General features: G+C 40.6%; 1 protein-coding gene across 1 annotated transcript in view; it reads right to left on the bottom strand.

The window, feature by feature from the left end:
- STARD13 (StAR related lipid transfer domain containing 13) overlaps positions 1 to 11,256 on the bottom strand; it is a 215,078-nt gene extending 203,822 nt beyond the window's left edge. Inside the window, exon 1 of the mRNA XM_045567736.1 lies at positions 10,891 to 11,256. Coding sequence (XP_045423692.1) covers positions 10,891 to 11,014 — 124 coding nt within the window. The 5' untranslated portion in view covers positions 11,015 to 11,256. The remainder of the gene's footprint in view (positions 1 to 10,890) is intronic.
- Between the last annotated feature and the right edge of the window lie 848 nt (positions 11,257 to 12,104).

Below are 12,104 nucleotides of genomic sequence, written 5' to 3'. Positions count from 1 at the left end.
GTGTCCCAGCTACTCAGCTGCTCTGCTAGGGCAGCCAGCATGTTCACAATGAATAAGACATTACCCTTTTCCTGGAGAAGCTTGTGGCCTAGGGGTAAATACAGGCACAAGTAAAATTAAATTCTCATCCTCATTCTCATCCTCATTAAATTCGAGGATGAATACAGGAGACCTTCTCTGGAGTGATCCGATAGCTTGAACTTCTAAATACTGACGACTGTCATACAGATTTGGCAATTCTTATGTGGCAAGTAAAAGTTGTTACGGCTCTTTGATAAAGATGCTTACACATCTCATACTTCTCTTGTGTTCAGAGTTAGATGCACAGAACAGGCTGACCAAGCCACTGTTGTTACTTGATTCTCTTCTCGAGTAACCACTACCTGTGTCCACCAGGGTTCCCAGGCCCTGCAGTCAGGCGGGTCTACTTTCTTACAACATAGATTAGAATTTGCCTACTTATTTGTGTTACTATTCAGAACTACTCAAACGCATTCTTGTACAAAGTAACCTGAGAGCAAACGAAAATGCATGGGCTCCTCGCTTTTTTTCAGTTGCCCAGAAATACTTTGCATTAAATAATAACTTTCAAACAAAGTTTTTACATCGTTAAATGGGGCGTTCTGTGTATAGCTTCCTTTAGCAAAGGAGGAGTTAATCTATGCAACTTTACGAGACTAGACTCCAGTCAGGTTTAGTGTTCTTCCCAGAGACAGATGGGAATAATGACAAAATAAAATGTTGGCAGATATATACTGAAAATCCCTGGTGATAAATGATAGCTTTATTATTACCTCTCCTAATTTCCTTTTCTGAGTAAGTACCCTACATGAAGCCTACACAGGAAATAGCTTTAATGATTTTAATATAAGTGGTTTAATGAATTAATCTAGTATGGGCATTGTAAATAAATATTTAATTAAGAAACAGCTTAATTAAGTTTTCAAAACAAGGATCTGAAAGTCTATCACACCAAGAGTCGTACCTTGTCCCAGTTTCCTATTATATCTAAGCACCACAATACTTTCTTAAAAAACGAATTAAAATATTTGCTTCAATATACACAATAGCTAAAATATAATCATTATAACTCTGCAAACATCAGGGGCCATGTTACTGCCTTACTTCATTATGATGCTGTCAGAATCAATAGACAATAAAATAAAACAAACGTACTTTCTTTCCTGGGAGTTCACCTTCTCCGACAGCAAGGGGCACAGAGGATGTGGATTGTAGAATATGGAGGCTAAGGGAAGGCTTCCAAGGTCTCTCACAGATCTAATATTCTGTAATTTACACGTTGCTTTTATCTTACTATGTAACACCAAGTCATCGATGAAGGTGAACTCACAAAGCAAGGCAAGATTCTACAAGGGACTGGCTTCCCCTGAGTGCAGGACTTGCTACATCATTTGTAGGGCCCAGTGCACAATAAAACTGTGATCCTTCCATTCAACAATTATTCAGAATTTTAAGATGGTAACAACAGAGCATTAAATCAAATGAGGGGCTCTTCTAACCACAGGGCCCTGTGTGACTGCACAGGCCACATTCCCCTGCAGCCAGCCCTGGCTGAGTGTGGTGCAGGGACTGCTGAGGTTTTAGGGGTGTTTGTAGGCCCTGGACTCCTGGCTTGCCCTCTCTTTGTTCCTTCTTCAACTCTGGCAGGTGTAGTTCCAATAACAGAAGGTAGCAGTTATGAGTTGCTGGTATAAGTTGCCAGGGAGCCAAAGCCACATGGGGGATGACACTGGTAGGTTTCCCGGGGTGCACTTCTGCCCTCTGTCTCTCATCTATCCGAACATCCTATAAAATCCACACAGAAAAGGAACTAAAATACTTAGGACTTTAAGTTTCTTTTAGACTCATGGTTTAGTTTTATAGACTCATTGATCTTTAAAGCTAATTGGGACCTTAAAGATTATCTAACCCAACTTCTCTCATTTTAATTAGGTCTCCATCAAATTCCATTTAGGCCAAGGGCATGTAAATTAATTTTTATTTGCATAGCTCTACTGCTGATGGTGATTTTGATAATGAAACCATAATTGATGATCTTTCAGAAAGACAAAATGTTAGTATAATGAATGATTCATGCTATAACACTAATGGATCTATACAAGATGCTACCACCCATGCTAACAACATATTTAGCATTTGATTTTTTTAAAAAATCCCTGTCAGAGCAAGGAGAGTGAGGCAAATGTCTTAGCACTTGGAAATTCCTGGACATGGGATCTGGAATAGGTTCATAAGATATGAGAACAAGACAGATCAATCCAGAAGTGAAGAAGGTTGGTGATTTAAGGTTGGGGTTAAAAGATCTCCTCTACCAGGTACATGTCTCTCTCTGCTGCTCTATTCCCTATTTATAGGTATACATATATTATTTTTTCCTAAATAAACTCTTACATAGCGTTTACTGTGGACTGGACACTATGCTAAGTGCTTGGCAAATATTAACTAATTTAATCCTCTTAATAATCTTATGAGGTAAGTACTATGCTTATGCCCCATTTTAAAGATAGGGAAACTGAGAAACGTTGAGATTAATTATCTTGCCTGAGGACCCACTCCTTAAGTGGTGGAGGCAGGATTCAAACCCATGTAGTCTTGGTTCCAGTAGCTGCTCTTAACCACTAGATCATGATGCTGTGCCAATAAATTTACATTATGATCCAATCCCACTAACCCCAGACCCCAGTACATGGTTGTATGAACCAAAAGGCAAATGATATGCATTTAAGACACTGGGCTATCAATGTTCCTAGCACTATAGCCACAGTTGTTGCAAATGTTTATATCAACATATGACTAAACTGATGCTAAGTTCACAGATGTTAATCACCCATTACACAGTTGTGATTTTATACATATGATATCCCAAATAGATTCAATCTCTTTCCCATAATTATGGTGCTACTCTAAAGCTGTGGTCCCCAACCCCTGGGTGCGACCTGGTAGTGGTCCATGGCCTGTTAGGAAATGGACTGCACATCACTACCTGAGTTCTGCACCACCTTCCTCCAACCCACAACACCCTATCCCCACCCGTCTAGTCCATGGAAAAATTGTCTTCCATGAAACCGGTCCCCGGTGCCCAAAAGGTTGGGACTGCTGCTCTAAAAGGGTTAAGAGTACACTTTCCATTTGTCATTGTTTTGGTTTAGATGTAAGAGCTAGAAATCAAACACTTAACACAAAGCCTCTCTGCTTTCTTTTTAGAAAGAATAAAACAGTCTATAAGACAACAGTTGAAATATGCAAAAGCTTTTTTGACTTATTTTCATTCTAACAATTGCTCCTCTTTTATGTCCATTGGTTATGAAGTCTTTTCATGGCACTAAAAGAAAGATGCAATTTATTTCCAAGACTATGAGGACAATTCCTTGTGGCTAGGAAAGGTGCAATCCATCATTGTTTTTCAAGAGTTCTGTGATGAATGTAACTCAACATCAGGCAAGGGAGAGAAGTACTATCTTGCCATCTTTGTAATGTCATTGCAGCAATTCATACATTCTCATGCAGTGACAGATTAGCATAACTTATACTTGTTACTCTTCCCGGATAGTCACATGTTCATACTTTTATTCTAATAATAAATATTATTTTTCAATGTAAAACACTTTCAAAGATCTTTCAAGAAGCCTGAAAATGTTTCCATTTTATCCAGATGCAGAGAAGATATAAAGCATAAGAGTTTCCAATTTAATATTGCTAGCAAATGCATTAATTTTTATGGAGTTGCACAGCTGTCTCTATTGTTCCTTCAATTTCCTACATAGGAAGTAGAAAGAAGTATTCAAAGAACACAGTATGCCATGATGAATTATAGATAATATATTTTCTATTGTACAAAATAACAGAACCATGAGATTCTGAAAATTTTATTTTTGGATAAAAATATTACTAAGGAAATATTCTGCCTGAAAATGCAGGATGTCTTGACACAGCAGATTTGCAAATACAATATTGTGTAGTCATGGCACATTCTATATTGCCCTTTTGCAACTTCTGGAAGCTTGCTCTATTTCTGGTCAAATAGATGAGTTAAGTGATTTGGGCAGCATAATAAAATTTATGTGCTTTACCCGGATACAACCACAGTTCTGAATTAATATCCTGCATTACTGTCCCAACATGCTTTGACAAGGATGCTATTTCATGGCTCAATAAATACTTATTGACTAACTAAAAACATGACAAAAATGTTTGTCCTTCAACTCAACTGCTTTAGGACTAAACATTCAAGGGCTCTGAAAAAAGCCCAGGAATGTTGTAATACTTTTCAAACCACTTTTGTTTTCATTTTGCAATATCACTAAACTTGCAAAAGGGAAAAATAGAAATATACTGTTGGATAAACCCCCAGAAAATGACAAGGTCTCAAAGCAAAATTTTCTTTATAAGCTGTTTTGTTCAACATAAGATTCTAAAAGCATAAAGAAGTAGATATTAATTTCATTAGACATGTGTTCCATTGTCTAAATGATCAAGTTGGTGACTTAACAAAATATCATATTGAATTGTCTTTTCAAGGCATTTCAGTCAACTAGCTGGGCTTGTATCTCTTAGTTAGAGCAACCACCAGTAGTGAATGAACATGGTCTTTGTTTTTTCTAACTCCAGGAGGAAACTGTGCTGCCTCCAAGGGTTAGCCACCATATTGCAGATAGGTTGGGTCAAGTTTAAGTAACTGTCGTTACAAACACAAAAATTTAAGAGGCTAATTATCTATATTTCTCTGAGAAATTATACCTCAATCAACTTTACTATGGGCAAAGCATAACCCATAAAGGTCAGCAAATGGACACTATATTGGAAAAATCAATACACAGAACCTTTCCTATGAGCTAAATTTGTTTGATCAGACTATTCCTGAGTATCATGATAATGGAAAAGTCCCAAGGAAGAAAAGCTCTTACCCCATTACATGTGGGCCCAACATGTTACAATAACCAGAGAAGTGTTCATAATAAGACCATGTTTTTAATTAACTATGTTTTTCTTTTTTATGAGCATGGAGAGGGGGGCACTCTTGAGAAGTCTTTTCTTTTAATATTATTTTAAAATGCTTATTTTTACTTTGTAATGTAATTTTCAATTAAAAAGGCATTGTGATTAGCGAGGCATATATTCTTTATGATTATTTTCATTCATCAACAGTTCTGAGACCAAATAAGTAAATCTATCACAAAAGATTACTCAATATAGCACTACTATTGTGCTAGAAGAATGTTGAATTGGGGAACAGTGTTGCTATCTTTCTAATTTCCTGGGAATTTAGGACACCCATATGTATATTTATGTGCAAATGTTGGGCTCTACACAAAGAATGCCCCAGGACTTGGTCTTTGGCCCTGTCCTTTTATCTATACTATCTTCCTAAGTAGCTCCATCCACTTCCAAGGTTTTATAGTCATATGCCAGTAACTCCCAAATTTATATCTCTGGCTCTGACTTCCCTCCCAAGCCTATATTTGTGCATGATCCTATATTCCAGATGATCCTGTGTGTCACTAAAGTTGAGAACCCTTATATAAGTGGTGTGCTGTCCTTCTCTGGTTTTAATTGTATATTTACTTGACAGATTTTTGGTTATTTGTTAATATAAATCACATATAAATGTAGTACCATCTCAAAAGATGTTTAAAAAACAAAAAACCTTGACAGAATAGGATGGTCTATTCTTCATAGTAAAGTGATAATAAAAGGGATATAAAAAACATGAAAAAGATTAATTAGTGTCACCCTGTACTTTTGATATTATGGAACACATTTAGATTTTAATAAGGAACTTTTTTATGCTTCATGTTTTATTCTTGATCTTGCTTTGTATTAAAGTACCAATCTTCTGTTTACATCACATCATAGGATGCGACTGTTGACTTTGAGAATGAATGAACCTGTTTTAACATGACAAGAACTCACGGAAATTTGGTGAAATTAATGTTTCTAACAAAACTCAAACTTTTCAGTGTTTTAAGTTAGTATATTCTTGGCAGCAATAGAACTTCCTGTATCTCAGATAAATGATTTAAAATGAGACTATAAAAGACATCAAAAGACTTGTACATCAATTAGTGCACCAGCTACCTAAATATTGTTAAGTGAGCATAAAGGAATCAAACATATGGATTAAATTTCCATTAAAATAGAGTAGGGTTTTAAATTAAGGAAGCAGAAGGCTTTAAAAAAGTCATTTGAATGTTCTTAGACTTTAACAGTTAAAAAGTAGTGTAAGCTACTTACAAACACCACAAACTAAAGGGTATGTTTTTGCCTACAGAATTTAATGATGCCATAAAAGTTTAGAATTGTCACCAGTGGCAGCTGATTAAGGAACTGGGGAAACCAAAAGAACCTGTCACTCTCCACCTGGAAAAAACCTGCTGTGCATTTAGAGTTTACAACAGCATCTCATTCTTGTAGCTCTCACAATGGTAGTGGGTGGAGTGAAAACCACATAGGATCCCAACAGGCTAGATGTATTGCTGTTTGTCTGTTTCAAATCTCTAGAAGCCCATACACTACTGAGCCCAATGGGATGTTAGCAGACAAGGTTTTAGATGCATAGAGTTATCCTTGTTACTCCAGAGGGGGAGAAAGAGTACTTTTTCCAGTTCTTTTATTCTTTTTTAATTTGAACTGTAAGTGATATAGGGCCTTAAAAAAGATTTAGGGGTCCATGTGTCCCCACAAAGTCTAAGGGAAGAGGCAGTGTGGTACAATCGGAAATGGGCACAGATGGCATATGACTTCTGATGACCTGAATTTGACTCCTGCTTTGAGCACTGGCCAATAGACAACATTACTACCATTATTGCAATAATGAATATTGAGATGACAGTGAGAAAAACTCTTGCTGACCCCTAAGAGGAGTAGAATCATGGGAAATTAAGAAGAAGGCATTGGCAAAATGCCACAATTTGGAAGAAATTTAGCAATTACCATAGAACTGGAAAGCCCAAGAAAGGCTCCCAATATCAGTTTAACAATAACTCCCTTTCATAATTTTGCAATGAAATGAACATATTGAACATCATTCACATCTTATCCTTCCATTGGTTTCACCATTTGTGTCACTGTGACCAGTGTTAAGAAATACTTTTTCCAGGCTGTTTGCTCAAACAAAAACTTGTCTTACTTTTGGGATTCCTTATTAGGAAGATTTCAGATGTGAACTGGCATTTACTAAGAACAATCTTAATAAATGCTTTTGTACCTGTGGTACCCAGCCTCCAAGTTGACCCCCAATAATCCCCACTTCCTAGAAGCCACCTCTTGTGTAGTCAGTTCCCACCCACATTGCAGCAGCATACAGTAGAAATAATGACAGGTCACTTCCAAGATGAGGTTATAAAGACTGCAGCTTCTGTCTTGAGTGCATGCTCTTCCTCTCCCCCTCAGATGTCTGCCATGTCGTATGGTCAGACACACATGGAAAGGAACCGAAGCCTCCAGTCAACAGCCAGAGAGAAACCAATGCCGGTCAACACCTACATGAGGAAGCTTGGAAGCAGGTCCACCAGCCCCAATCAAGCTTTCAGATGACTGTCGCCCCAGCTAACCACTTGAATGCAATCTCATGAGAGACCCTGAGCCAAAACCACTCATCTAAACTCCCCTGGACTCCTGAACACCCCCCAAAATTGAAGGATAATAAATGTTCATTGTTTACCAAAAAAAACAAAAGAAATGCTTTTCCCAATTACATATGATTCCCTCCTTCCTGAATATGGTTCCACATCCCACAGCACAGAAACTCACAGGCTTCAAAAAGTTCTACTTCTTTTTGTCTTTCTGTTCAGTAGACAAGACAGCCTTTCATGAACAGAAGAGTGAGTTCGAGGAAGGATTTTCTTCCTTGGCACATAAAAAAGCAGAAGGGAGAATCAAATACCTTCAGAATGCTCTAGACAACAACCACAAGTTTGTTATAAAGTACTTTGAACACTTCCATTGACTAAGTGTACTAAGAAGAAAATTTTAGGCAAGTTAAAGAAGTCCTAGCACAAAACTTATCTGATAGAAAAAGATAAAAAGCAAAACAAAAACAAAAAAATCCCAATAGCCTATTATCTCTTGGCAGGATAGATGCCCTCCTGGGGAACATTCATATATGCCACATTAATGATGTTTTGGTCAAAGACATGCTGGACTGCATATAAGACAGTGGTCCTATCAGCTTATAATATTGTATTTTTACTGTACCTTTTCTATGTTTAGATATTTTAGATACACAAATATTTACCAATGTGTTACAACTGCTGACAGTATTCAGTAGGTAACATGATGTACAGGTTTGCAGTCTAGGAGCAATAGGCCATACCACACAGCGTAGGTGTGTAGTAGGCTATACCATCTAGGTTTGTGTAAGTGTACTCTATGAGAGTCTCACAATGATGAAATTGCCTAAGGACACATTTCTCTGAACATATCCCCATCGTTAAGCCATACATGACTATAGTCGGTTATTTTGATATTTTGAACTGAACCATACAAAGAACACTTTTACAAATGAAGAACACTTTCACCTAGAATTGATGCCAACATTAATAACTTAAGTATTTCAGTGTCTCATGGCCAAAGTTCCATATTTTAGCTACCTTAGCAAGAAAACCCAAGAAAATCAATTTGCATCTAAAAGCTCCTTCATGGAGTTGGCTGGGTTTTGTGGCAAGCATCCCAGCTTGCTTAGAGAAGCAGAAGTTGAAGTCTGCTTCACAGAAGATTGTTTGGTCCCAGTTGAATGACCTGCTGGCATCTACTGTTAGCAGAGTGGTAAGCAGATTATGGGTAAGCAGATATTAATATTCTGATTAAACATTTTAAAACCTCATACCTCTATTTTAAAAAATAATTGAGCTACTCTGAAAGAACTCTTATACTTACCATTCTGAAGCCACTTTTAGCCTTAATTTCTAGATATTCATGGTCTTAAAGTCTCTACCTATACTTTATTTTCCAGAATCAAAACTTTTTCCCTCTACCACCTTAACTGCAATACAAAATTCACATGAATATATGACTTTCCTGAACAATCTTAATAGCTTAAAGTCTTTACATTACACTCTCTTCCTTCCCAGATGTCCTTTTAAAAAGGACAGGGCTGCAGTCATCTTTGGTCTCAGCTTCTATAAAAACCCAGCAGAGCCTTGGCAGCCCTCCTGGAAAGACTTCTTGTGTCCTGAGGATCCATTGATTTAACAAACTTAACAAACTTAAATAACAGAAGCTATGAAAGAGACATTTGCAGTAAGCATTCTGAAGCTATGAAGCAACAAAAGTTTACTAGGCCACAAAAATTTCTCTAACACCATCCATCATGTAGATTATACAATGTAGCACAATAACAGAGCAAGTTATTAATTGTTATTAATTGAGGTCTACAATACACATACAGGTCTTTAAAAATCAACAGTCAGAACTACTGGGTGACCACAATTTATTTCTGTGTCCAGGCCAAAAAGTTTGTTTATTTCTTGGGTGCTTACTAAATGTGGGCACTGTTTTGGAGAGAAAATACGGGACAAACATTTTATGCTCACAACATTGAGTGTTGGAATCGTCCATAATCCCTACTTGCAATTTAGTTAGCTTGAGAAGGACCTTCTGCTCAAGGTTATGTAGACTCTGGGCATCTACTTCAGAATGCTGTCAGCTGATGGCGGATATGTTTGCGTGGGTTTAAGGGAAGAACATCCAGCAAACTGCTTGTTTTACATTCTAAGTAAGGAAAAGAAGGAGAAGCCCAGAGGAGGTTAAATCTCCCACTTTACCTAGGCATCTTTTCCTTGTGCCCAGGCTTCATACCTTCTTCCTCTCTAGAACTTTCTCCCACCCCTGCAGTTATTGCCCAATTCAGACAGTCCTGGAAAGGACACAGAGGCAACAAGGAGCACAGACGCAACTCACTGACACCTCAGGGCCCTTCCAATCTCACTTTCCCTGATTCCTGAAGCATCTTCCAACTTCCTTGGTGGAAAGGAGGTACTAAACCCAACACTGCTCAGGAACTGTGCTATGGAGTTGGGCCACTTTCCTTTACTGGGGCAGGTAGGATGCAGTTACTAAAGAGACCTAAATCTCCTAATGAGGGCTCTGAGATGGCCGAACCACTCCTTGCACCCGTGGCCCTGCCTGGCGATGGTTCCATGGAACATGCACAGAAGTGGGGCCCCAGCGAGAGGCTGAGGTTAGTGCTCAGGAAGGCCGGACCCAAGTGAGAATTGTTAAGGACACCTTGACTCAAAATACACCTCCTCTCTTCCTCTGATTGGGCAATGTTTTCCCGAAGGGAGGCCTTTTATTGCGACCCCAAAGTGAGGAGAGTCTGATTCACAACTGGACAGGGACAGGGACGGTGGACAGCCAGCCACTTGCTTCAACAGCTGTCCACCTGTCTTCCTTCGAATCGTCGCCCCCCACCCCCAGACGCTTTGGATATGCTCCCTTGCCTTGTACTGGCTCTCCCTCCCGCGCACTCAATGAATGTGCCCCACGTGGAAAAGGGGAAGTTGGGAGAGGGGCGGCCCTCACCGAGGGCCTCTTGGTCTGGGCACTTATTCACTGGGGTGGGATGGGACGAGATGGGATGGGATGAGGAATAGGGCGAGGCGGCTGCCCGGCCCTCTCCCTGCCCGCATGGAGCACCAGGCCGGGCTGTCAGTACGCGCGCCGGGCGCGGAGCCCACACCCACCCAGGGGCGCGGCGGACGGGAGGGGGCCCAGCCCAGGGAGGGTGGTGCAGGCAGCCAGCTCGCCCCAGCCTTGGGCTCGGAAACCTGTGCCCAGGACCCCGCTGGCGGCGGGGCGGCGGGCCAGGGCGGGCAACGCGGCTGGCGCCTCTTCCCGCCCCCGCGGTCCCGGCGTCTGGGGGGCACCGACCTGCCAGCCGTCTGTCCCGGACGTTTTTCCACAGCAGATCCCAGGCTCTGGCCGTGGAGTCCCGTAACTGCTCACTGATGGATCTCCTGAGCTGCGTTTGGAAAGGTCTCCGTTTGCTGGTCATTTTAGATCCGTCCTCATAACGACCAGATGGCTCGCCACCGCCACTCCCGCGTGGCCCGCAACTCAGACTCCCCGCGACTGCGGCGACCAGACGCGGCACTCCCGCTGGGGTCCCGGGACCCGCCGCGTGCGCGACATGGGTCTATCCCGCGCCGGGAGGCTCCGCCACGCGCGCGGACCGGGGCGCCTCGCCACCCGGAGCGCCGCGCAGGGTTAACCTCCGGCTCCGTCTACTCCTCTACTCCTTTCCCACTTTCCCTCTCCTCCCCTCCCCTCCGCTCCCGCTCCTCCACCCCCTTCCCTCCCTCTCTGCGTACAGTGTAGCGCCCCACTCTTTCCCGGAGCTCGCCTTCCCTCCCTCCTTTGCCTAACATGGCAGCCTGGTCCCCATGGCCCCCACTCAAGGGGCGTCCACCCCTCTTTTGCAGTTTCATCCACCCGCGGGCTATACCATATTCCCCTATTTCTTGACACTTTCCATGTTTTCAGTCTCAGAAACCTACATCACAATAACATAATAAAAAAAAAGTTAAATATGCCACAGTTAGTGCCATCATAACTCATCACAGTTTTCCTGAATTCAAGTCACTTGAAGTCAGCAACTCAGTTTGGCTGGGATTCTTTTGGGGTTCGATATTGGTGCTCTTGTATTGTATGTTAATCCTGCCTGGTTTCATCAATGAATTATTTATCTGGCTGCAATCTACAACCAAATTAAAATGGCTTAAAGAGTAAAAATAGTATTTCCATTGCAGAATCAAAATATTTTCCTCCATTGCATTGGAGGAAAATAAATATTAAGCTCAAACTATGAGGAACCTATATAAATTAGATTTACATACTCTGGGAAAACATTAAAATCTGTATGCAGTTAAAGTATTATGAAGAAGTAAAATGGGAAAATAGAAGAATTTTAAGATATTTTAGCCAAAAACATAAAGTAGGCTTATAATTAGAAATTAACTCTGATTCCAGCACAGAAGAGGGAGGGAATGTATTGGCTTTTTAAGAAATACATCATGAGGTGCTGTCCAGGTACTTCTCCTGGGCTTCAACTGTTCAATCAGAAGATGAAGACAATGCTACCTCAG

This window comes from Lemur catta, chromosome 13 (genome assembly GCF_020740605.2).
Source record: "Lemur catta isolate mLemCat1 chromosome 13, mLemCat1.pri, whole genome shotgun sequence".
NCBI lineage: Eukaryota > Metazoa > Chordata > Mammalia > Primates > Lemuridae > Lemur > Lemur catta.
The sequence above is the reverse complement of the archived record's forward strand: the minus strand, read 5'-3'. Positions and strand labels throughout refer to the sequence as shown.